The sequence below is a fragment of the Protopterus annectens genome, chromosome 2.part0 (genome assembly GCF_019279795.1).
Source record: "Protopterus annectens isolate FY-2018-M chromosome 2.part0, PAN1.0, whole genome shotgun sequence".
Lineage (NCBI taxonomy): Eukaryota > Metazoa > Chordata > Ceratodontiformes > Protopteridae > Protopterus > Protopterus annectens.
The window spans coordinates 1,968,051,144-1,968,078,936 of record NC_056728.1 but is presented as its reverse complement, the minus strand read 5'-3'; the positions used below and the strand labels follow the sequence as shown (position 1 = coordinate 1,968,078,936).

Below are 27,793 nucleotides of genomic sequence, written 5' to 3'. Positions count from 1 at the left end.
CTCAACATCATTAACAGAGCCATGTATGAGGTCCCACGTGGCCATAAAGGATCTGGTTCGAACTCCACATTTTCCCCATGCCAGAGAAGGCAGAGTAGCTCAGTGTCGTGTCTGGTCCAAGAATGCTTAGATTCATCTCCAGACAAATATTGCAAATGCTTAGGATGTAGTCATCCTTCCTTGTGTGTCAGAAGATTGTGTGCTCTTGGAACTTTCAAGGTACCTCTTCTCAAGAGCCATTTCTACTGGCTGTACAGGGCCAAGGAGACTGGGAGGTTTTTACAATTTTGGATATGAGGCAGACCTTATCAGTTCAAATGTACGTGTAATTGCAGCCAACCAGTGGCTACAAGGAGAGTGTTTCATTATTTGGATGACTGGCTCCAAGCCACACTCAGTTTAGACAAATTAGTTTTAGCTCAGGAGTCTTCTAGATCTTCTCTAATCCTAGATAATTGTGGTTAACTCTGCAGGATAATTGTGAAGAAATGGTGAGCATTGCGGGTCTTGGATGGCGTCCTTGCAGACAAAGTTTATTGGATACATTCTAGACTATCATGCAAGGCAATTCTACATTTAGACAGGATTCCTGTTGTGCAACTTGCTGTGCCTCATTTACTTCAAGCTCAGAGAAGTCACAGTAGCTCAGAGAAGTCACAGTAGCTCTTTGCCTCTAGGCACTAAAACTTATGGCTACTACAATATGCATAATCCTTTTAACACTTGTATAAGGATCTTTTAATGGAAACCCAGCACAGTGGTGTTACGCAAGATTAATTTACTGTAGTGGCTACTGACCATCGTCTTCTACACAGTCTTTCATTTTTCAACTGTTGTAGTGACGATCATAATGGAAGCCACCACCCTAGAGTTGAAAGTGGGTATGGTCAAGGGCAGGGAGTCTGTGGTGCATGGTCACAAATGGAGGGCAATTTGCTTATCAGAGTTGCGTAGATTTCTCCCTCCAGGAGACTCAGTAATGCTCTCTTTCAGAAATGGCCTCATGACTTCATGCTTTCTCACCATTTCCCTTTTTCTGAAATTCATGCAGAGAAACTGGCAGAACTACAGTCATTCTCGTAGTTATTCTGAAGTCATCAGATCTTATTTCTTTTGCTTTGGCCTCATGTTATGGAGAAGCATTTAAAATTGAGTCAACTCCACAAACCGTGTCACACATCATTCTGTAACTGCATAATTTTTTCAGTAATGTCTGGGAACCTTTTTCACCTGCCTGCAAGGGTTCATATATACTTACTTTTTCCACAGAGTCTCAATACTAGAAAAATATTTTCTTGCTTTTTATTTTAGGGTATATCCAAGGTATTGGTGCCCTTTATGGCTCCTGTATCTTCTGCTTTTATTTATTTTTAACTTTATTGAAGGGCATCTTGCTGCCATATCTGACTTCCACCAAGACTCCAAAAAATCTTTAGTTTTTTTAGTCTTTGCAAGGTGATTCTGAAGTACCTTCCACATGTGTCCACCATTTAAGGACTCTGACCCCATGTGGACTTTGTATTTCAAGCTGGAGAAGTTGACTCTACCTTTCTTTTGAAACTTTAAAGCAGATTTAAAGTACCAGTCTTGGAAGGCATTTTTTTCCAGAAGGATTTATATCTGCTAGATGAATGTCTACATGACGAGCAGTACATATACAGCCTCCTTACTTAGTCTTTTCATAAAGGTAGTGTCATTGTGAGCTGGTCTTTCCTTTAGCAAATCTTTTACTATTTGAAGAGATGAATACTGGTTACACTGCAAGAATATCCACAGACAGCTCAGATTTTAAATTGACAAAACTTAAGGGAAGTTTGTTTTCTTTACTCAAAAATGAGATTCAGTGTATAATTTTTTCTGACTTTTGTATTGCTTTATTTTTCATAAAAAATCTTGCTGTGCCTTCATCAAATTCTACTAAAAGATTGGTTACCTTGCATGTCTTTCAGAAATGCATCTTCAGATGTTAATGCAGCTGCTGCATGCTTAACTTCGTACTTTGCAAAACAATACAAGCAGGATGTGATCTCTAGGTCTCTGTTATCCTTTGGAGCTGTATTTAAAGCATTGTCTCCTAATGATCATCAAAGGTGATAAGTTTGGGACACTCTACTGTTTGAGGATGCACCTCCTCATAAAAGTGCATTTCTCATAACTGTAGACCTGGATGAGCAGGCCCTTCCTTATTAACATAACTACCCCCCCTTTCTGCATCATGACTGATGTGGCCTCGGAGTTTATTGGTGGTGGTGGTTGTGCTTCGTTTTGAGCAGTGCATTTGAGATTTAAAGGAGGCTAGTTGGCATTTTGTCCTGGGGGCTAGTAGCTCTGGAGAATTTTACACAACCATAGCTAGTTTGGCTGATACCCTAGGCAATCCCCAGACTGCCCCACACATGCACAGCCCAAAGTTGAGGACCAGAAAATGTCTTCACAAGATGAGGACCCTAGAAATGGGGGTGGGTGAATCCCCAGTAGTGCACTGACCTTACTAGCAGCTTACACCTTCCTCTACCACACACTGTACTGGTTTTAGATGATGGGCTCAGTGAAGGCCTGCTGCACTTAGTCCTAGTTGATGTTATAAGTATTTAATTTGTATGTATTGTCTTGCAGAGAGTTGAAATGAGCAGTTTACATTGGATGCAAGGTTTGGCTTTGACACTAATAGATTTATAATCATAGTTTTATGTAATTCATGTAGAAAACTTTTCATCATAGGCTTGATGTTTGAAGTCCTGCAGGTGATTTTTGTTTACAAGTACAAGAGTGTATGGTAGTAATCTGCCTCAGTTGACATTTTGTATTGACTGTGATACTGGACACATTTCTTCTCTGAAACTTGCCATACCATCAGTCCTGTGTTTGCCTTTTAATTCATCTCTGAAGAACTTTACTTTTTGTTTAAAGAGTAAAAGTGAAAATATGCTAGATATTTCAGGCTGGGAAGATTGACATTTGTGATTGTTTGGTATATTTTTCATTGTAGTCTACAGCCTGGCATGACTGATCACAGTTCCCCTGACAACTCTGATGCTGAAGAATTGTTAAGTAAAAAACAGAGGCTAAATCTGGTGCCTCTGCTACCAGATGGTACATGTGTTTCTGCTCGAACTCGTCCAATAGTAAGCTGTAAGAAGCGAAGATTAGTTCGACCTAACCATGTTGCACAGCTCTCTAGAAGGGTAAGTAAAATCCAGGATGCTTGATTTTTTTTTGTTTTTTTTTTTTATTACCATATCTAGAGTCTGACATTTCTTAGCATCTAGTTATTATACCTCAAAAATAGTTCTCAGGAAAAGTAAATTTGAGGCTACGCTTGTTGGAAAAAGATTATTGCTATCCAGTGAAACAGAAGATTGAGGAAATTCACAAATGTAATATGGAGGGTGAACAGAATTGTTGCAGCCATTTTATTGGCGTAGATCCAGTGGCTCATATAATATATTTCTACTATTAAAACTGTATGGTTGTAGAGTAAGTAGGAGACCAGTTCGTGTGGGCACTTCATTTGTAATCAATGCCAGTTAAGTAAAAAGGCATTTTTAAGTATACTGTAACATTTCAAATCTTGTTGCTTTTATCGTGATCATAGTTTCTTGCTTGGAATTCTTTGTTTTTGACTGACTTCATTGATGTGTACTAGAGTGGCCACTAGGCACTGAAGCTGACCCAGTATTTGCATGTGAAAATACACCTAATGAATGCAGTATTGTCATATTGCTATGCTATAATCTTCTATGAGCTAATCTGTTAATTTCAACAGCTGGAATTGTAGATACGGGCAGCAGTGCTCTGAATTTTGACTTTCCTGGTCTCATAACACCTCCCTGTTACTTCCATAATGTTCTACACCTCCCTTTCTCTTTAGCAGTCTTTGTCATTTGTCAGTAAACATTGAGAGGTACTTCATACTACGCTGTTCTTTTGGTAGGCTTTGGTCTGTAATTTAGTCTTTTTAACAGCTTTATTAAATCACATTTTACATAAGGTCATTGGTACACATAAATCATAAGAAAGAAAACCTAGTATAGCAACATTTTTATTATTTTAACGCGGTGTATGAATATTTTCTTTTCAACAGTTATTCATTCCAGCATTAAGTAAATTGCTTGTAAGTATCATTCCTCCGCCTCAACTTTATTCTGCATGTATTGCTCCCACAGTTTCCATTTCTGTGATTTACTCCTGTCCTTTTCTAAAGTCCCCACCTCCATTTTTTTTCTTTGCAGTTTTCAGTGCTTCAGTTGCAGCTATTGTATACGTAATATATATCCATTTTCTACTAATTGCCTTTTATCGGTAATTAATAGCATTAAACTTAGTAAAGCTTTACTGTGTTTAGGCAGTTAAGGTCCTGTGTCCCAGTTCTAAAGAATCCTTTTCTTGGTTACAGCCATTTGCTCCACAGTTTGACAAAGTATTCTGTAGGGAATTTTTAAAATTAGCCACATCATTCTTTTTTATCTTGTGATACTCTGATCAGCTTGCTCTGAGTATTTTTTGACGACATTTTCTGTCAAAAACAGGTTTAGTTGGTAGTTTTCCCCCTCCCCCCCTCTTGCACCAGCATTTTGTTGTGGTGCCTTTTTGCTGTTTGTTTTAAATGTAACTTTTTTGATGGCCGTCATACTTTCTGGGTTGCTAATTGTTTGGTCAGGTTTTACTGCTGTTTCATGATTGAATTTTCCAATGTGTATAAGGAAAAAGACCCAAGGGTTCCATGACTATACTAAATATGGCGACACTGTTCTTCCTTAAGACTCCATATTCTAGGTTTACCCGTCCTAGGTGATTGGATGCCATTTGTGAAATCTTTGGCCATTGCTTATGGCAGGAAACAGAAGAGTAAGGCTAACAACTCTAACATTTTTGAGAGACAGGGTAAAGCTGTATGTTAAGCCCCATAATGGATATTTTCTCTCCAAGGTAGGGCTGGTCTGTCCTTCCATATAGACTGAAACAAAATGATGAGGGAATGCTGGTCACGGTACTGATTGAGATGAGATGTTCTTCATCTCACATTGCTGCAGTCCTAACACTTGGGTAGTCCGCTGTCCTTGGTCGGCCCGAATATCAAAGTATAAGGCTGACGTCGGTCAGGGCGCATTTGACTGACGTCAGGACGTCAGGGTACAAATGCGCATGACCGACGCCATATCCTCAGTCTTTTTTGCCACATGGTCCGATGCAGAAGCAGTATTGCAAGTGCTGGTTGGCGTTCTGAGATTTTTCGATTTAGAAGTTTCAGACCGAGTTCAAAGTTGGCTAAGTACCCCGTTGGGGAATATTTTGGTTTTTCTTGCCTCAGTCATTTACCGGATGTCAGAAAAAGTTAATAATTGCATTTCTTGTGGGAAACAGATACCGCATAGAGATTATCATACTTTGTGTATTCCTTGCTTAGGGCCTGAGCACGACGTTGTTGGCTGTCGCTCTTGTGCTAGATTTAATAAACGCACTATAAAGAGAAGGTTGGATTGTGCAAGGTTAGTCTTTGGGGAAACGGTGCAACTATAAAATGCCGTTGGATGCTCCGGCCGCTTCTCCAAAGAAGCGCAAGGACAAGGCAGTTAAGCCTAGGCTAGAAGAACCGTCTGTACCAGACGCCGGTTCTTTGGAGGTGTCGGTGGAGCCGGTGGCTCCACCGGAGGTTTCTTTGTGTTCCCAGGATGAGACCTTATTATTGCAGGATGTGGCCTCTCAGGAGACTGGTCAGGCTGAGGGGGCTTCTCATCTTACTATACTCCCCTCCCTTCCCAAGGTGGCTAGGCCCTCTCCTTCTGTTTCAAAGGCTTCCCCCAGGGGCAGGCCAGGTTTGGCTTCAGTTGGTGTTACCCCTAGCTCCTCAGGTACTGTGCCCAAGAAGCATATGCTTAAAATGGCAGAAGATTTGATTACTTTGATTAGGGGTTCTATGCCCCCTCCTGATAAGAAACCTAGGATGGATCCTGAGCTGGGGGGTTTTGAGCAGGCTTCAGATGTTTCAGTGTCTTCGGCTGAAGACTTGCAGGAGTACTCTCCTTATTCTGATTCTGATGTGGATGATTCTACTCCTTCTGCTCCTCCTGAGGATTTTTCTTTTTCAGAAACTCTTCATTCCATGAGGGAGCATTTTAAGTGGGAGGGTCAGGACTTCTCTGATTCCAGGAAAAGGCTTAGGGAATTTCTGTTTTTACCCCAGCATAGGCCTTTGGCTATACCTCCTGTTTTGGATGTAGTGGACGATGTTTTTGCAGAAGCTTCTCTTAATCCTGATTCTTTGCCTCCTGCTCCTGTTAAGCCGGATAGGTATTACAGGGTGCCTGAAGCTCATAAGTATCTTTTTAAGAGTCCTAGGGCAGACCCAGAAACTGTTAGCCAGGGGCCTAAAGGTGTAAAGGCTTCTGTTGTTAAGAATCCGGTTCCTGCAGACAAGGAGGCTAGGGCCTTGGATAGATGGGGAAAGAAAGTCTATACTTCTTCCACTCTTGCTATGAGGGCTCTGAATTGCCAGTTTCACATGTTGAAATACCAAAATTATCTCCTTTCACTATTGAAGTCTAAGGTTGATGCTCTGGCGGTAGGTATCGATTGTAAGGAGTTGCAAGATTTAGTGCATGTTTCTGAACAGGTGGGTAAGCATTCTTTGCAATGTGGTTTTGATGCTGTACAGGCCTCGTCTAGGGTGGCTGCCACTGGGTCAGTCCTTCGCAGGCACGCCTGGCTGAGGGATCAGAATTTGTCTGAACATGTTAAGACAAGGATTTTAGATGCTCCTTTACAATCTGACGTGTTGTTTGGTCCTCCTGTTGAGACAGTCTTAAAGAAAATGGAAGACAAGGCTAAGTCTATGCAGACTGTTAAAGATTTTTTGCAGGTCCAGCCTCCAAAGTTTAGTAGAAATTGGCCTACTAAAGGGTGGTCGTATCCTTCTTATGGTTCACAGTCTAGGGGTAGATCTAGGCGTGGTAAGGGCAGAGCCCAGGGCTCTTTCAGGCCTAGAACAGGGAGTTCTCCTGCACAGGCTTGGTGCGAGGGCAGGGGTCAGTCCTTTCGTCAACAGACCCAATGACCTACCTTTTCAGCTGCCAGAGCCTGCTCGTCTGGCAGCACCTTTGGGAGGAAGGTTGGCACTTTTCAAAGAAAATTGGAGTTTAATTACCCAGGACAGATGGGTATTGGATATCATTCACCACGGCTACAGGTTTTATTTCCATACCTTGCCTCCTTTCAAAGGCATGCCAGACGTTCCTCCTCCACAAAGACTAGAGGCTCACAAACAGGTTTCTCTGTTGCTCCAACTAGGGGCCATACAGCCGGTCCCTCTGCCAGAAGTGGGCCTAAGATTTTATTCTCGCCTGTTCCTAGTACCAAAGAAGGGGAACACATGGAGACCAATTTTGGATTTATCTATCCTCAACACTTATCTGGACATTCCCAAGTTCAAAATGTTGACGTTGCAGCAGCTTTTACCTCTGCTGGGCAAAGATCATTGGATGGTAACTTTGGATCTCAAGGAGGCTTACCTTCATGTTCCTATCAGACTAAGTTGCAGGAAGTATCTGCGTTTTCGAGCTGGGACTTCTCACTATCAGTTCTCTGCATTGCCCTTTGGCTTATCTACTGCGCCCAGAGTGTTCACGAAAGTTCTGGCTCCAGTGATAGCTTTCTTCAGACTAAAAGGAATACAGATCTATCCTTATTTGGACGACTGCCTAATTCTGGCTCAAGGAAGAGAAGAGCTTCTTCATCATTTGGATTATGTGATAGCAGTGCTAAGATGCCTAGGGTATTCTGTGAACGAAATAAAGTCCAGTCTAGTACCCTCTCAAGACGTGCTTTCTGGGTGTGAGACTGAATACAGCATCCCAGATGGCCTTTTTAACCCCGGACAAACAAAAGAGTCTATCCCTTTACTTCCATCAACTATCTCATCAGTCCGGGCTGACTGCAGGGACAGTCCTTCAAGCCTTAGGGTTCATGGCATCTTGTATTCTGGTGCTTCCCAATGCCAAACTGCATATGAGGAAGCTACAATGGTATCTCTAAAATGTATGGACACAGCACTGCCAGGATCTAGACACTGTCATTCAAATAATACCTTGCATTCAAAAGGAATTTTTGTGGTGGGCTCAGGAATGTCACCTAAACAAGGGACTCTCTGTGACCCGGCCAGAGGCGAGTCAGATTTTAACGACAGATGCCTCAGACAAAGCTTGGGGAGCTCATCTAAATGGAAAGTGGATACAAAACAAGTGGCCTGTCAGACTACAACATCTACATATCAACATGAAGGAGATGTTAGCAGTCCAGTTTGCATTAATTGCTTTCAAGGAATTGCTTCTTCCAGGGCAGGTGTTGATTCTAACAGACAACACAACTGTCATGTGGTACATCAACAAGCAAGGGGAACGCATTCTTATCCTCTATGCAGGCAAGCAATGATTTTGTGGGAGACTGCTCTCAGTTTACAGCTCAATCTTCAGGCAAGGTTTCTGCCAGGAGCACAGAACTCCTTAGCAGATGTGTTGAGCAGGCAATTATGGATCCCCACGAGTGGAAATTGGATCCTCATGTATTTCAGAAATTGACAGTGTCATGGGGAACTCCAGACATAGATCTGTTCGCTTCTCCACTAAACCATCAGCTGCCAAAGTTTTGCACAAAAAGGTTTCATCCCACAGCTTGGAAAGTGGATGCTCTTTCTTTCAATTGGAGCAATCTTCATGTATATGCCTTTCCACCTCTGCCTCTCCTCCCAAAGGTACTTCTAAAGGTCAGACAGGACAAGCCAAGGATGATTTTAATAGCTCCGGATTGGCCTCGACAACACTGGTACCCATTACTGAGAAGTCTGGTACGGAAGCCTCCATGGCCTTTGCCTTCGATTCCACACCTGTTGTCGCAGGAGGACAGCCATTTGCTAAATGTCAAGCTTCACTCTCTGCACCTTACAGCCTGGCATTTTCTGTTTTGAACCAAAGTGGGCCTCCACTTCCTCAGCAAGTTTTGAATGTTATTTTGGAAGCTAGGAGGCCTAGTACAAGGAAAGTGTACGCAGACAAATGGAAGAGATTTTTGTTTTGGAGTACAGCAAAAGATTTTGATGTTTCTGAGCCTAATTTGAGTGTGGCTCTTCAATATCTTACTGAGTTACTGGACAAAGGTTTGTCTTTCTCTTCTATTAAAGTTCATGCTGCAGCAATTTCAGCTCACTATGATTGCAACCCACCATTGTTTTCTCATCCTTTGTTCAAGCAATTTCTTAGAGGGGCAAAGAATATAAGACGCCCACGAAGAGCTCCTACTCCTGCTTGGGATCTCAATTTTGTGTTGGAGAAACTCACTCTACAACCTTTTGAGCCTGCAGCTACTGCTGAGTTGAAATATTTATCTTGGAAGACTGCTTTTTTGTTGGCCATTACCTCTGCAAGAAGGGTTTCTGAATTACAGGCCCTTATGGCAGTTGAGCCTTTCTTGATTTTCCATAAGGATAGGGTATCATTACGTACTAATCCTTCCTTTATGCCTAAGGTGGTTTCTAGTGTGGCTTTAAACCAAACTATTCATTTGCCTACTTTTTATGCAAATCCCCAAACTAGAGGGGAAAAGATTTTGCACACTTTAGATGTCCACAGGCAGTTGCGTTATTATTTGGACAGAACTAAAGGGTTCAGGCAGTCTCAGCAGTTGTTGGTTTCTTTTGCCTTGAGTTCTCAGGGCAAGCCTGTATCAAAACAAACTATTTCTAAGTGGATTGGGTTTTGCATTGCTTTCTGTTATTCCCATCATGGCAAGGAGATTCCAGCTGGGATTAGGCCTCATTCCACTAGGGCTACTGCCACTTCAACAGCTTTTTTGAGGGCAGTGGCAACCAAGGATATTTTGGAGGCAGCTACTTGGAGTTCTGTACATACTTTCTCTAGGCATTATCACCTGCCACTTTACTCTAAGTCCAGGGCTGGTTTTGCCACTGCTGTTTTGCAGGGCATTTTGGCAGCTCCTGCTTCCTTGTAGTTAGCCATCCTCCCTTACCTCTGCTTTGGGATTCTACCCAAGTGTTAGGACTGCAGCAATGTGAGATGAAGAACATAGTACAGTTTTGTACCTACCATAAATGTAGATGTTCGAAGATCCACATTGCTGCAGTCCAATTTACCCTCCCTCCTTCCCCTCTGTAGTTAGAGGCGGTTGTGTGGGTTGGGTTGTACATTTTGTGTATATTGTATATGTTGTACATGTAGTTAGTGCAGGGGTGGTTGGTTGGTTGTTTGCTGTCTTTTGGTTTTGACCTTTATTTTTAGGGTCTTCTGACATCTAGGGCAAGAAAAGACTGAGGATATGGCGTCGGTCATGCGCATTTGTACCCTGACGTCAGTCAAATGCGCCCTGACCGACGTCAGCCTTATACTTTGATATTCGGGCTGACCAAGGACAGCGGACTACCCAAGTGTTAGGACTGCAGCAATGTGGATCTTCGAACATCTACATTTATGGTAGGTACAAAACTGTACTTTTTCTGTCTTGCCCATTTCTGTGATGGCAAGAGAAGGTCCTCCTCCCTCTTGACAGATTGTTACTGCATCCCTGGGTCCTTCTCTGGAAATTGGCATTTGCTTTGACCCAGAGTCTGACTCTGCCCTTGGCACCATCGCTTCCTTTGGCACTGGTAACAGTGTAGACTTTTGGCACCAGATATGACTAGAGCCCATAGTCTTCATATGAATTAATCAGTGTCTGTCTTGGCTCCAATTCCCTTAGTCCTTATTGGTATTATCAGCATTTGATATGCCATCAGCAAAGTGATCCTCTGTCAAGACCAGGTGACACTGACTGCTGATACTTTTTACTTCAGCATTGGTTTGGACACCGAGTATGTTTTTCGTGTTTCACTGTTGCAGTCATTACATTTGGGTAATCCTGCTGGCAGGTTGCCCTCAGTCGGCCTGAATTCCAAAGTCCTGAGTCCTGCGTTGGCTGCTGTCGCCCCTTCCCTGATGTCAGGTCAAGAGTATAAAAGATGCGGCCGATGCCATTTTCTTTAGTCTTTCTTGCCATGCGCTGTCCGAAGCAGTTTGCAAGTGCCAGTCGACCGACTCCTGAGATTTTCGTGTTAGAGTTTCAGATCCGAAGTCTTCAATAAAGCTAAGTACCCCGTTGGGGAAACTTTTTTCTTACTCCAGACCGATGTCAGAAAAAGTAAATAATTGTATTTCTTGTGGAAAGCAAATACCTCATAAGGACTTTCATTCTTACTGTATTCCTTGCCTAGGCCCTGATCACAACGTTGCTGGTTGTCGGTTTTGTGCTAGATTTAACCAACACACTATTAAGCGTCTGTATGATTTTGCTTTAAACTTTTGTGGACGCCGGTTTAATTATCCAGAAATGTCGTCGGAGAGCCATCCGACTACCGGAGTTCACAAAAAACACAAAGAAAAGCAGAGAGATGGACAACCGAGGCCCAAAACTGACGACGAAGCTTCTAAGCTAGTCGCCGGTTCTCAGTGAGGAACTTTCACAGCCCGTGATGCCCACTAGAGTCGCAGGCCGCTACCGACTCCCACGTGGAGTCGGCCATGCCACTGGAAACTCAAGGTATTGGAGCCTCGGATACTATTCCTTCAGATGGGTCCATCTGAAGGAGCAGGCACCGGCTTCTGAGGGTTTATTCAGACCTAAACATCTTTACATTAAACCAACCTTAGCTTCAAAGGCAAAGACTAAAGCACCTTCTAAAGCAAAGAAACAAACTCAAAAGCCACGTGGACAGGCCTCTATGCCCAAAAAACAGATGCTCAAAATGGCCGAAGACTTAATTACCTTGATCAGGGGTTCCCATTCCCCTCCTGATGAGGCCTAGGCAAGAGACTGACTATGCATCTTCAGATCATGTTTCTATTTCTTCTGATTCCTCTTCTGATCAGGAATACCCCCCCCCCCCCCACTCCAATGAGGATTCTGATGCTGAAGAATCTATACCTTCAGCTTCTCCTCCAGAGGACTATTCTTTTGGGGAAACCTTGCATACCATGAGGGAGCATTTCCACTGGGAGAGCCAAGATTTTTCAGAAACTAAAAAGAGGCTCAGTGATTTCCTTTTACTACCTCAACACAGGCCACTAGCCGTTCCACCTGTTAGATATTGTAGATGTGTTTTTGGAGTCTAGTCTTACCCCTGACTCCTTACCTCCAGCTCCTGTTAAGCCTGACAGATATTACAGGGTTCCTGACTCTCATAAATTCCTTTTTAAAAACCCTGCTGCAGACCCAGAAACTATTTCACAGGGTCCCAAAGGAGTTGAGGCTTCCGCTGCAAAAAAAACCTACCCCCTGTGAGAGAGATTCTAGGGCACTGGATAGATGGGGAAAAAAGGTTTACACATCTGCTACCTTGGCTATAAGGGCCTTAAACTGTCAGTTTCGTATGCTCAAATATCAGCAAAATGTCATGGCATTGCTTAAACAGAAAATGTTAAACTCTGTGCAGAAAACAGGGAAATGCAGGATTTATTCCATGCATCTGAACAAGTTGGAAAGCATACTTTGCAATGTGGTTTTGATTCTTTGGAGGCCTCTTGGAGGGCCGCAGTTACAGGTTCTGTAATTAGAAGGCATGCTTGGGTAAAGAAACAAAATCTGCCTCATCATGTCAAAGTTAAATTATTAGATGCACCTTTACAGCATGATACTTCGTTTGGTGTTAAGGCAGAGGAGGTGTTAAAGAAAATGGAGGACAAAGCTACATCTATGCAAACTGCCAAAGATTTTTTACAAGTACAGCCACCTAGGTTTAGTAGACACTGGCCTACAAATAATTGGTCCTTTCCTGTGTCAGACAGACCTCAAAGGGGCAGATCCAGACGCCCTAGAGGCAGATCCCAGGCGCAAGGTTCCTACAGGGCAAAGCAGTGGGGGTGCTTCCACCTCCAAAGTTGGAGAAGACAAATCGCAACCGTACAGGAAACAGTCCCAATGACTTCCCCCTGCCTGCACCAAGCACTTAACTTCTGGCAGCACCCTTAGGGGGAAAATTAACACTTTTTTCTCAAAATTGGCACATTATAACCCAGGACAAGTGGGTTCTAAATATCGTGTCACAAGGGTGCAAGTTCCATTTCCATACCCTGCCAAAGGCAAACTGCTGGCCAGATCTGCCAAAAATTCAATGGACAGAGGCACAAAAACAAGTCTCATCCCTCATGGACGTGGGGGCCATTCAAGAAGTACAAGAGCAGGGACAAGGATTTAACTCAAGACTGATGTCCGTGTTTCACTGTTGCAGTCATTACAGTTGGGTTATCCTGCTGGCAGGCTACCCGCAGTCTGCTTGAATTCCAAAGTCCTGGTCTGGCGTTGGTTGCGGTCACCTCTTCCCTGACGTCAGTGTGCCAGGGGTATAAAAGATGCAGCCAACGCCATTTTCTTCAGTCTTATTTGCTGCGCAGTGCCCAAAGCAAAAGCAGTTCGCAAGTGCCGGTCGGCCAAATCCTGAGATTTTCGAAATCGAATTTCAGATCCGAAGTCTTCATTAAAGCGAAGTACCCCGCTGGGGAAACTTTTTTTTCTTGCTCCAGACTGATGTCAGAAAAAGTTAACAATTGTATTTCTTGTGGGAAGCAATTACCTCAAAGATTTTCACTCTTACTGTATTCCTTGCCTTGGCCCTGACCACGACGTTGCTTGTTGTCGGTTTTGTGCTAGATTTAACCAATGCACTAAGCGTTGGTACGATTTTGCCTTTCATTACTTCGGCCGCAGATTCAATTACACAATGCCGTCGGAACAACTGACGACCGGAGTGTCTAAAAAACGCAAGGCTAAAGACAAGGACAGGCATCCGAGGTCCAAAACCGACGATGAGGCTTCTGCTAAGCTAGTCGTCGGTTCGCCGGTTCACAGTGCGGCGCTTTCGCAGCCCCTGGCGCCCGCTACCTCAGAGCCGCAAGCCGCTTCCGACTCCCACGTGGAGCCGACTGGGCCTTTGGAAACTCAAGGTATTGGATCCTCGGAAAATATTCCCTCAGATTGGTCCGGAGCTGCTGAGCAGGCATCTGCTTCTGAGGGTGTCTTCAGACCAACTCAGTTATATGTAAAGCCGCCTTCAACTTCTAAACCAAAGACTAAAGCATCTCTAAAGACAAAGAAACAAGTACAGCATTCTCCAGGACAGGCTTCCATGGCTAAAAAATGCTCAAAATGGCTGAAGACCTTATTACTTTGATCAGGGGTTCCCATCCCCCTCCTGATAAGAGGCCTAGGCAAGAGACAGAACATGAATCTTCAGATTAGGTTTCCATTTCCTCTGATTCCTCCTCCGATCAGGAATATTCTTTTCCTCCCTATGAGGATTCTGATGCTGAAGAGTCAATTCCTTCAGCCTCTCCTCCTGAAGATTTCTCCTTAGGGGAAACCCTGCATACCATGAGGGAGCACTTTCATTGGGAGAGCCAGGATTACTCAGAATCTAAGAAAAGGCTCAGAGAATTTCTTTACTTCCTCAGCACAGGCCCCTTGCTATTCCCCCTGTTCTGGACATTGTAGATGTTTTTTCGGAGTCAGGCCTGTCTCCAGACTCTATACCCCCTGCACCGGTAAAGCCTGACCGATACTACAGGGTCCCAGATTCCCATAAATTTCTATATAAAAACCCTGCTGCTGACCCAGAAACCTTATCTCAGGGTCCTAAGGGTGTCAAAGCTTCCACTGCTAAAAACTCTGTCTTTCCTGATAGAGATTCAAGAGCACTGGACAGATGGGGGGAAAAAGTTTATACTTCTGCTACTTTGGCTGTAAGGGCCTTAAATTGTCAATTTCATATGCTTAAATATCAGCAATACTTAATATCACTATTGAAACAGAAAATGTTGTCTAACTCTGAATGTACAGAAAACAAGGAAATGCAGGATTTATTGCATGCAGCTGAACAAGTAGGAAAACATACTTTGCAATGTGGTTTTGATTCTTTGCAGGCCTCTTGTAGGGCTGCTGTAACAGGTTCTGTGATTAGGAGGCATGCTTGGTTAAAGGAACAGAGTCTGCCCGATCATGTTAAAGCAAAATTATTGGATGCTCCATTACAGCATGATACTTTGTTTGGTGTTAAAGTAGAAGAGGTGTTGAAGAAAATGGAAGATAAAGCGAAATCTATGCAGACAGGTAAGGATTTCTTACAGGTACAGCCTCCCAGATTTAGTAGGAACTGGCCTTCAAAAAATTGGTCCTTTCCAGTGTCAGACAGGCCACAAAGAGGCAGATACAGACGCCCTAGAGGCAGATCCCAGCCTCAAGGCTCATACAGGCCTAAGCAATGGGGTGCTTCTCCCTCCAAAAGCAGAGAAGACAAATCTCAACCTTATAGGAAACAGTTCCAATGACTTTCCTCTACCAGTACCAAGCACTTATCTTTTGGAAGCTCCCTTAGGGGGGAAAACTAGCACTTTTTTCACAAAACTGGCACATTATCACCCAGGACAAATGGATTTTGAATAGTGTCTCAGGGCTACAGGTTCCATTTTCACACCCTGCCAAAGGCAAGAGGCATGCCAGACCTGCCACACAATCAATGGGCAGAGGCACAAAAACAAGTTTCATCCCTCATGGACATGGGGGCCATTCAGCGAGTTGCACTACAGGAGCAGGGACAAGGACTTTACTCACGACTTTTCCTGGTGCCCAGAAAGGACAAAGCCTGGAGACCAATACTGGACCTGTCTATTCTAAACACTTTTCTGGATGTTCCAAAATTCAAAATGTTGACTCTGCAACAACTTCTGCCCATGCTGGGTAAGAAAGCTTGGCGTGTAAGTTTGGACCTAAAAGAGGCATACCTGCATGTCCCAGTCAGACAGTCTTACAAGAAGATACCTCATATTCATAGCTGGATCAATGCACTACCAATTCTCTGCACTGCCCTTTGGCTTATCTACTGCGCCCAGGGTCTTCACAAAATGCCTGGCGCCAGTAATTGCTTTTTGCAGACAGAGGAATTCAAATATATCCCTACTTGGACGACTGCCTTATTCAAGCAGAGAACAAGGACATTTTACTAAGTCATCTGGCGTTTATAAAAAGATTGCTAATTTGCCTAGGGTACACAGTAAACGAAAAGAAATCAAAGCTAGTACCCTCACAAGAGATGATATTCCTGGGTGCAAGCTTAAATACATCTGCCCAGATGGCTTAACTCACGCCAGACAAACAAAGGCAACTGACGTCTTACTTCGAAATGTTGGCAACAAAAACCCAGTTATCTGCAAGAAAAATTCTGCAGGCTTTGGGCTTTAATGGCATCCTGCATTCTGTTAATTCCATATGCAAGACTGCGTATGAGGAAACTACAATGGTATCTGAAAAGTGTTTGGACTCAACATTGCCACAGCCTGGAAAAATTGATTTCATTCATTCCCTGCCTGCAACAGGAGTTTCGATGGTGGGCATAAGCCTGTCACCTCAACAAGGGACAGCCATTCACCTTACCCACATCCAGGCAAGCACTAACAGATGCATCAGATTATGCCTGGGGGGGCCCACATAGAAGGAAAATGTATTCAGGGCACATGGCCCACAAGCCAGATGTATCTTCATATCAATCAAAAAGAGATGCTGGCTGTTCAGAGTGCCCTGACAGCCTTCAAGGATCTACTTCATCCAGGACGACTGCTGATAAAGACGGACAATACTACAGCCGTGTGGTACATAAGCAGGGAGGCACACATTTCTACCCCCTCTGCAGACCAGCCATGACTTTGTGGAACACAGCATTGACTTATCAAGTACACCTGCAAGCACAATTCCGCCAGGAAAGACAAATACTCTGGCAGACGAACCAAGCAGAAACCTTATGGATCCTCACGAGTGGAAAATAAATCCACAAATCTTCAGCATGATAAAGGAATGGGGATGCCCAGACATAGATCTATTTGCCTCCCCTCACAACTACCAACTACAGAGATATTCTGCACAAGGACTTATCACAAGCAAGAATGGAAAGTGGATGCTCTATCATTCAGCTGGAAAACTCTTACAGTATATGCCTTTCCTCCTCTGCCTCTCCTCCCCAAGGTACTCCCTAAAGGGCAGACAAGAGAAGCCAAAAATGATACTGATTGCCCCAGACTGGCCCCGCCAGCACTGGTACCCAATCCTAAAGAGCTTGTCTCAAGGCCCAGCCTGGACATTGCCTCAAATTCCTCACTTACTGACCCAACAAAACAATCCGATCCTGCACAACCAACTCAGAACCCTAAATCTGACAGCATGGCGATAATGTATCCATTCAGAGCACACCCCTCTCTAAAGCAGTTATGGATGTCATTTTGGAAGCCAGGAGGCCCAGCACCAGAAAATCTTGTGCAGCAAAATGGAAGAGATTCTGTGCTTGGAACCAGGCACAGGGAATTGACATGCTGGTACCAAATATTTCTCAGATTTTACAATACCTAACTGAGATGCTGGACAAAGGCCTATCCTTTTCATCCATAAAGTCCATGCCTCTGCCATTTCAGCTCATTATAATGCAGAGCCACCTATTGTTTCATATCCACTACTAAGGCAGTACCTCAGAGGAGCCAAAAACATAAGACCTCCAAGGAGAGCACCAATACCTGCATGGGACCTCAATTTTGTTTTGGAAAAACTCGCACTGCCTCCTTTTGAGCCAGCCAATATAGCTGAGATAAAATTCTTATCGTGGAAAACAGCTCTGTTCCTAGCAATAACTTTGGCTGGGATAGTCTTAAGAGTTATAGGCACTAATGGCTGTGGAACCTTTTATAATACATCCAGACAGGGTTTCTCTAAGGACAAACCCAACATTTATGCCTAAGGTAGTGTCCAGCTTGGCTCTTAACTAAACCATTCATTTGCCTACCTTTTACCCAAACCCAGCATTCTTTGGACATACACAGACAGCTACGCTTCTACTTTGACAGAACTAAAGCGTTCAGAAAGACTGAGCAACTCTTAGTGGCATATGCTGCAGGATCACAAGGAAAAGCTATTTCAAAGCAGACTATTTCAAAATGGATAGGCCACTGCATTCGTTTCTGCTATTCACAACATGGCAAATCGGTGCCTAAGGGCATTAGACCACATTCAACCAGGGCAGCAGCCACATAAGCAGCCTTCCTCAGAGGAGTACCAACCAGGGACATTTTGGAGGCTGCAACTTGGACTTCACTGCACACTTTCACAAAGCACTACCACCTACCTCTTTACTCTAAATCCAGAGCAGGCTTTGCCACTGCAGTTCTGCAGGGCCTCATAGCCACTCCTAATTCTATTTAGGCCCAGCCACCCAACCTCAGCTTTGGGATTCAACCCAACTGTAATGACTGCAACAGTGAAACACTATGAACATAGTACAGTTGTGTACCTACCATAAATGTAGATGTTCGAGTGTATTCACTGTTGCAGTCTGGGTTACCCTCCCACCATCCCCCTTTCATTGCTGGGACTAATCTCTAATTCTCTATTCTATACAAGCTATGTGGTGTATTTGCTTGTAGATGAAGTTAATGTTTATGTTGTGCATGCTTTTTTATTGGCATAAATTTTAGCCTACCCTTTTGGGGGCACCTGACATCTGGGGCAAGAAAAACTGAAGAAAATGGCGTCTGCTGCATCTTTTATACCCCTGGCACACTGACGTCAGGGAAGAGGCGACAGCAACCGACGCCGTACCAGGACTTTGGAATTCAGGCCTACTGCTGGTCGCCTGCCAGCAGGATAACCCAACTGTAATGACTGCAACAGTGAATGCACTCGAACATCTACATTTATGGTAGGTATACAACTGTACCTTTCTTGGTACCCAGAAAGGACAAGACCTGGAGACCAATACTGGACCTATCTATTCTGAACACATTCCTGGATATACCAAAATTCAAGATGATGACTTTGCAGCAGCTTCTGCCCATGCTGGGCAAGAAAGCTTGGCTGGTGACTCTAGACCTAAAAGAGGCATACCCGCATGTCCCACTCAATTATGCAGAAGATACCTCAGATTCAAGGCTGGCTCAATGCATTACCAATTCTCTGCACTGCCCTTTGGCTTATCTATTGTGCCCAGGGTCTTTACAAAGTGCCTGGCACCAGTAATTGCATTCTGCAGACAGAGGAATACAAATATATCCTTTCTTGGACGACTGTCTATTTCAAGCAGAGTACAAGGACATTCTTTTACAGCATCTGGTGTTTGTGAAAAGACTTCTAACATGCCTAGGGTTCACAGTCATCAGAAAGAAATCAAAACTAGTACCCTCTCACGAGATAATATTCCTGGGTGCAAGCTCAAATACAACTGCCCAGATGGCTTATCTCACGTCAGACAAAGGCAACTGACTACCTATTTCAAAATGTTGGCAACAAAGGCCCAGTTATCTGCAAGAAAAATTCTGCAGGCTTTGGGTGGCATCCTACTAATTCCATGTGCAAGACTGCATATGAGGGAACTTCAGTGGTACCTAAATGTTTGGACTCAACATTGCCACAGCCTGGGAACTATGATTACTCTCATTCCTTGCCTTCAGCAGGAGTTTCGATGGTGGGCAAAGGCTTGTCACCAAAACAAGGGACAGCCATTCACATTACCCCCAGCCAGGCAGACTAACAATGAATGCATTAGATTATGCCTGGGGGGCGGCCCGTATGGCAGGAAGATGCATTCAGGGCACATGGTCCTCAACCCAAATGCATCTACATATCAATCAAAAAGAGATGCTAGCTGTTCAGAATGCTCTGACAGCCTTCAAGGACCTACTTCATTCGGGACAACTACTGATAAAGACCAACAACACCATGGTCATGTGGTATATAAACAAGCAGGGGGGGCACACATTCTTACTCCCCTTTGCAGACTAGCCATGGCTTTGGTGGGACACAGCATTAACTCACCAAGTACATCTGCAGGCACAATTCCTGCCAGGAAGGAAAGCTACTCTGGCAGACAAACTAAGCAGAAACCTCATGGATCCCCACAAGTGGCAGCTGGATCCACAAGTCTTCAGCATAACAAGGAAATGGGGATGCCTGGACATAGATCTATTTGCCTCCCTTCACAACTACCAACTAAAAAGATTCTGCAAAAGGACTTATCACAGACAAGCATGGAAAGTGGACGCCCTATTTTTCAGCTGGACAAACCTTTCAGTACATGCATTTCCCCCGCTGCCTCTCCTCCCCAAGGTACTCCTAAAGGTCAGACAGGAGAAGCCAAAACTTATACTGATTGCTCCAGACTGGCCCCGCCAGTACTGGTTTCCAATACTAAAGAACTTGTCTCCGTGCCCAGCTTGGACCTTACTTCAGATATCTCATCTGCTGTCCCAGCAAAACAATCAGATCCTGCACAGCCAACTCAGGACTTTAAACCTGGCAACATGGCGGATAATGTAGTCGTGCAAAGCACACCTCTCAGTAAAGCTGTGATGGATGTCATTTGGAGGCCAGAAGGCATAGTACTAGAAAATCTTATGCTGGAAAATGGAAGAGATTCTGTGCTTGGAACCAGGCACAAGGAACTGATACAGCTGTGCCAAATATTCCTCAGATTTTGCAGTACTTGACTGAGATACTGGACAAAGGCCCATCTTTTTCATCTATTAAAATTCATGCATCTGCCATTTCGGCTCATTACAATACAGAGCCACTAATCTTTTCTCATCCCTTATTAAAATAAGTACCTCAGAGGAGCCCAAAATTTAAGGCCTCCAAGGAGATCACCAATGCCTGCTCGGGACCTCAACTATGTCTTGGAAAAACTCACCCTGCCTCCTTTTGAGCCAGCTACTACTGCTGATATAAAGTTTTTATCTTGGAAAACAGCTCTGCTCCTAGCAATAACTTCTGCAAGACGAATTTCAGGGCTACAGGCACTCATGGCTGTGGAACCTTTTATCATTTTTTATCCAGACAGGGTCTCTCTGAGGACAAACCCAACATTTATGCCTAAGGTGGTGTCCATTGTGGCTCTTAACCAAACTATTCATCTGCCAGCGTTTTATCCAAATCTACAGAACAAGGGGGAGAGAATTCTGCATTCTTTGGACGTACACAGCTTAGATTCTACTTGGACAGAACCAAAGTTTTCAGAAAGACAGAGCAATTACTAGTGGCATATGCTGCAGGATCACAAGGAAAGGCTATCTCAAAGCAGACTATTTCAAAGTGGATAGGCCACTGCATTTGTTTCAGCTACTTACACCATGGCAAGCCAGTGCCTAAGGGCATTAGGCCACATTCAACCAGAGCTGCAGCCACTTCAGCAGCTTTTCTCAGGGGCGTCCCCACCCAAGACATTTTAGAGGCTGCTACTTGGAGTTCAGTGCACACCTTTACAAAGCACCATCTACTCTAAATCCAGGGCAGGCTTTGCCACTGCAGTTCTGCAGGGCCTCATAGCCGCTCCTAATGCTGTTTAGCTCCATCCTCCCATCCATAGCTTTGGGACTCTACCCAAATGTAATGACTACAACATTGAAACACGAAGAACATAGTACAGTTGTGTACACTTAACATAAATGTAGATGTTAGAGTGTATTCACTGTTGCAGTCCGGGTTACCCACCCGCCATCCCCCTTTCTTCTGATGGAACCTATATGGTGTATTTGCTTGTAGATGAAGGTAAAGTTTATATTGGTGCGTGTATTTATATATATATATATATATATAGATATAGATAGATATATAGATAGATATATATAGATAGATATATATAGATAGATATATATAGATAGATATATATATATATATATATATATATATATATATATATATATATATATATATATATATATATATATATATTGGCTACCCTTTTAGGGGCACCTGACATCTGGGGCAAGAAAAACTAAAGAAAATGGTGTCTGCTACATCTTATACCCCCTGACGACCTGATGTCAGGGAAGGGGTGACAGCAGCCGACGCAGGACCCAGGACTTAGGAATTCAGACCGACTGAGGGCAACCTGCCAGCAGGATTACCCAAATGTAATGACTGCAACAGTGAATACACTCGAACATCTACATTTATGATAAGTGTACACAGCTGTACTTTTCCAGTATTCTTCACTGAGAGATCAGAAGCAGTATGCACAGTCTCTAGGGTAGGTATCCCCACAAAGCCAGCACCAACACTGTTAACTCTCATTTTGATGCCTTGACCGTGTCTTCATCTGGGTTGATTCCCTTTCGCACACTTAGACTTGGGCCTAAAAGGACATGGGGAAAAGTGATGTCTGGTGGTCTGTTCAGAGTTCCTCACCCTAGATGCTGCTTTGGGTGATGGAGAACCCCCCCTCCCCCCAGCAAAAAAAAAAAATCTCCTGATTTATTTTATTTTACATTTGTTGACCGGGCTAGTCTACCTGAATACATGTCCTTTTTCAGTAGAGGCCCGGGGAGATGAGCTCCAAGACATGGTCTTAAATACAATAGTACAAGTTCAAACAAACACAAAAAAAATATCAATATACTAATAAAAATAGCAACTTTCAAAAAGGAAATAAAAATAATCAACAATGGTATCAAGTAATTAATGGTACAGAGTTTGTAACAGGATATATTATTAAGGACAAAAATCATAAAAGTGAAATTTCAGGTATGGCGACAAGTCAAGTCAGAGGTAAACAAAGGAAGTTAGGTGAATAGTAATGTAGCAAAGGAGTTACTTAAGAGAAAGTAAAAAGGGGATATAAAAAAAGAAAAGGGGTAGATAAGAAAAATATGATAAGATGGAAAAAAGTAGCAGAGGCTAGTAAGCACTGGATAGGTTAGACAAATTAGTAGAGATAGATGACTAGTCTGGTTTTGAACAGGGGCATAGCCGGTGAGTTTTGAGAAGAAGTTTGTCTATTTTTAAAGAGAGATGAGGTGAGTGAGGAGAGGTCACAAGGGAGAGAATTTTCCAGGATTTACTTACAGAATTGGAGAAAAGGGAATCCCCAGCTCTGTTAGGTTTAGTGGTATGGACTAGTAGTTTTTGAGATGAGCATAAGGACTTTAGATTTGTATAGGGGGTGATTAGGGTAGATAAACTTGGGAGTATTAGAAGGTTTATAAAGAATGTTGTGGGCAAGGGTGAGTTGGTGAAATTTAATCAGGTGTTGTAGTTCTAACCATCCTAGCTGTTTTAGGTTAATGCAGTGATGGGTTCGGAATGGGTTGCTTGTAGCAAATTGTGCTATGTTATTATAGGCCATTTCCAATTTGTTGAGGTTATTCTTGGAGAGATTAGTAAAAATGGGAGAGGCATAAAGGAGTGTAGAAAGCAAATGTGTGCGGGCAATAGTAGTTTTAGCAGTGGGGGAAAGGAAGGGTTTTATCCTATAGAGGGTACCAATTTGTTTATTAACAGTCTTTCTAGTATTATTGATGTGGATGTCAAAGCTCAGATTATTATCGATGGTGACACCAAGTAGTTTGGTGGTAGAGTCAGGAGATATAATATTGTCGTTGGTAGATGTTACTGAGAATTGAAGAGGGGGAGGACTTATGAGTAGGCGTGAAGAGGAGTTTGTTTTTTTTTTAGGGTTCAAGAGGAGGCAATGCTGAGTGAACCATTGTTCAACTATGTTGAATACTTTTTGGGTGAGAGCATGAAGGTCATGGGATGATGTAGCTGAACATAATAGTGTTGAGTCATCAGCATATTGTATGCAATTGGCTTGTGGGATAGCTAGTTGAAGGTCATTAATAAATAGAGAAGAGATCCAAGTATGGACCCCTGAGGGACTCCTAAGGTAACAGGTAGAAGGGTGGATAGTGTTTTGCCAAAGTACTGCTTGCTGTCGGTTGCCAATGTAGGATTGGAACCATTTTATGTAAAGTGGGTCTAATGACAGATTTCAGGATGTTTAAGAGAATTTGGTTGTTTACCATGTCGAATGCTTTGGACAGGTCGATGAATAGAGCAGAAGAAAGGTTATTCAGGTTTCGGTGCCTGTTAATACAGTCAGTGACAGACTAAGGCAGTGGTAGTGCTGTGCGAGGGTCTGAAACCATGTTGACAGTTGGGAAAGTAAGTTATTTTCAATTAGACGGTGGAGTAGTTGCTTATGGATACACTTCTCCATAATTTTAGCTAGGGGGAGAAAGTAGGGCAATGGGGCGATAGTTTGATATTACCGTGGAATGTCCTCCTTTATGTAGGGGGATTATATGAGAGACTTTCCCTAAGGTGGGGATGTAACCTTCAGTAATTGATCTATTGATCAATATGGAAATAGGGTAGGCTATGGCCTTGGATGATATCTGTAGATATTCAGAAGGCAGTAGGTCTGCAGAAGGAGAGCATGGTTTCACTTTATTCAAAAGGGTTTGAATAAATGAGGTTGTAACGGGTTTGAAATGAAAAGGGGGTGAGGAGTATGAGGGTATTGTGAAGGTATTGGGTGATAGTTGACTGGCTAGTAATTGGATAGTATCTGTAAAAAAGGTATTGAAGGGTATTAGCTGTATGGATTGGATTATTCAGGTCTGTATTTTGAGGGTTTGGTATAGTAGATTGACCTGGGTGGAGTAATTGCTTGATGCTGGCCCAGAATTTTGGTGGGTTGTTGTGATTAGGTTGTTGATATTGAAAGTAGTAGTTTTGTTTATCAGAGAGTATGGCCTTTAGTGTTATTTCTTAGCTGTCTTAAATGTTAGTTGGTCAGTGGTGTTTTTTGTCATTCTCCATTTGGCCCAGTATTTATTTCTGATGTTAATTTTGTGTTTGGTTTTGCTGGAAAGCCATGGGGCAGGCTTGGCCTTAATTCTGATAGATCTGGTTGGAGCATGGTGATTAAGAATGGCAAGGAAGGTAGAGTTAAAGAAGTTAACGGCTTCATCTAAAGGAAGATGTTTTAAGGAGCCCAGTTGCAAGCTCTAAGTTCAATTTTGAGTAGATCGGGGTTAAATTTCTTTTTGGATCTAATATGTCTGGTAGAGGTTGGGGTAGGGGTGTTGGCTTTATGTCTAATGATATAGGTGAGTGAGTGATCACTGGTGTCATCAGGGAGGGTTCCAGAGTCATAGTAGTGAGTATGATTGTTAGTGAGAATCCAATATAGTATGTTAGCTTTCTTAAATTTATTTATTCTGGTGGGGGAGGTAATGGTCTGGGAGAAACCATATAGGTTTATGTGAGTGGTAGGGAGGCTACTACAATAGGTTTTCCAGTCTAAATTCATATCACCTAGGATAATGGTTTCTTGAGGCAGGTGTTGGGATAGCCAGCAGAGGATATTTTCCAAGGTGGCTATGTTATTTCCAGGGGGCAGAGGCATACAGATAATATAGATTGATTTAGCATTAAGTTCAAGCTTAGCAATGAGAATTTCTGTTTTGGAGTCCAGAGGTATGTTACAGTTGTAAGTGGTTAATTGAAAGCCTGATTTAAATAGAATAGTCACACCACCACCTTTCTTAGCTACTATGTCAAGCCTTAGGATATTATATCCAGGTGGGATAATTTCATTTTATTATCTTTGATGGCAGGTTTTAGCTATGTTTCAGTTAGGCAAATAGTCAAAGGCGTACACTTCTAGAAGAGCATGGAGTTGAGTTATTTTGTTGTTAATGCTACGTATGTTAAGATGAGCCAGTAGGAGTTAGAAGGTCTTGCAAGGGGAGAATTGATAGATTCATTAAGGTAATGAAGAGTGATAGGGGTTGCAGTTGGACCTGGGTTAGGATGAATATCACCATCCTGTACTGAGAAGTTGTACTAGATGGTTTGGGATAGGGAGTTTGCTGTAGAGAAATAAGTATTTTAAAATATTGTGTATTATATTTAATGTGTAGTGTTCTATGATACTTTGATAGTAGGTAGCTAGGTGAGTATGTTATGTTTGCATGGTTATATAGGTGTGGTACGGATTGGGAGTTGGTTTGTTGTTTGGGGTAGTTTGTGGCTATAATGGGTGCTCATATGAGGAGAGAATATGTAAAGGTTAGTAATGGTGGTAGTAAAAGAATGAAGCAGAGTCTAATTTGAAAAGGGATAGTTGAATAGGCCATTTGGAAAGATTTAGTTATATGTTGTGAATAGGTAGGGAGGGAAATGAAAAGGGTGGGAGTGTGTAGTGATAGGGTGGGGTGAGTAAAGAGGAGAATGGTTAGAGATGGGAAATGAAAGAGAAATTGGCCAATGGGAAATAGGAACCGGGTAGAGGAAGAGGTGTGGTTAGAAAGTATGAGTAGGACCCCTGGGGGTGGGTGGGAATTGGGGGGAGGGAGCGGAGTGACCCCACAGGGCGAACGGAGTGGGTAGAGAGAAGAGAGGACGGAATGTTGAGAAAAACTATCAGTAAAAGAGTGTATGCTGTAAGGTAGAGTAGTAAAAGAGGTAAGTAAAGAGCAATAGGGTAGAAGTGGGATAAGTGTAGGTGGGGGGTTATTCAGTAAAATATAATAGCAGGATGAAGTGGAGTGTACTAGAGTAGTCACAGAGAAGAAGTGGAGAATATTTAACCATGAAGCTTGGGCCAGAGGATAACAAAAGATGAATAGTTGAGGTAGCAGGCAAGCTGAGGGGGGAGAAAAAACTTGGAGAGGGTGCCACCTAGTGGTGACCTCAGGGTTAGGGAGCTGCAGCAGTTAATACATCAGAGGGAGGTATGACCTATTAATCTCATCTCCCCCAAGGAAAATATACTGCAGGAGGCTTTCCAGTCAGTGCAACTCTGGTGATCCCTCTGCTCATGACATGGTCTCTTCCTAAACAGTTTTGAGAGAATCTGATAACAGTGGCACCTTTCCAGAGGAACAGGATCATCTGGCCTTCCAAGGACTGAGAATATTGGAGTAAATTTCCCATTGCAGTTGCTTTAAAGAAAAAGCTTTCATGTAAAAGTGCAACGCTGCATCCCCTGACAAGAAGTCCAGGATGATGTTCTTCGTCTTCCATTGCTGCAGTCCTGACTATTGGGTATAGTCCGCGTCCAGTCGGCCCGAATACCAGAGTATAAGGCTGACGTCGGTCATGGCGCCTTAGACTGACGTCAGTACGTCAGGGTACTAATGCGCATGACCGACGTCATATCCTCAGTCTTTTTTGCCGCATGGTCCGATGCAGAAGCAATTTTGCGAGTGCAGGTTGGCGTTCTGAGATATTTCCGAAACCGGAGTTTCAGACCGAAACAGAGTTGGCTAAGTACCCCGTTGGGGATCATTTTGGTTTTTTCTTGCCTCAGTATTTAACCGGATGTCAGAAAAAGTGAATAACTGTATTTCTTGTGGGAAGCAGATACCGCATAGGGATTATCATACATTGTGTATACCTTGTTTAGGGCCTGAGCACGACGTTGTTGGTTGCCGCTCTTGTGCTAGATTTAACAAACGCACTATTAAGAGGAGGCTAGATTGTGCTAGGTTAGTGTTTGGGAAGCGTTGCAATTATAATATGCCGTCGGATGCTCCGACGCCCGCTTCATCCAAGAAGCGCAAGGACAAAACAGTGAAGCCTAGGGTTGATGAACCGGCAGTCCCGGACGTCGATTCTTTAGAAGGCTCAGTGGAGCCAGAGGTTTTGCCAGGAGTTTCCATGGAGTCTCAGGCAGATACTTTATTGTTACAGGATGTGCCCTCTCAGGAGGTAGGCCAGGCTGAGGGGGCTTCTCAGGTAACTGTTCTTCCCTCTCTTCCCAAGGTAGTTAGAGCCTCTCCTTCTGTTGCCAAAGCTTCTTTTAGAGGTAGGCCAAGTTCAGCTTCTGTGGGGGCTTCTCCTAGCATTTCGGGCTCTGTGCCTAAGAAACATATGCTTAAAATGGCAGAAGATTTGATTACTATGATTAGAGGTTCTATGCCCCGCCTGATAAGAGGGCTAGGGG

General features: G+C 43.3%; 1 protein-coding gene across 1 annotated transcript in view; it reads left to right on the top strand.

The window, feature by feature from the left end:
* The window catches only part of KANSL1 (KAT8 regulatory NSL complex subunit 1), a 1,638,220-nt gene that overhangs the window by 1,062,427 nt on the left and 548,000 nt on the right, over positions 1-27,793 (top strand). Inside the window, exon 6 of the mRNA XM_044060463.1 lies at positions 2,990-3,185. Within this exon, the coding sequence (XP_043916398.1) occupies positions 2,990-3,185 (196 nt within the window). The remainder of the gene's footprint in view (positions 1-2,989; positions 3,186-27,793) is intronic.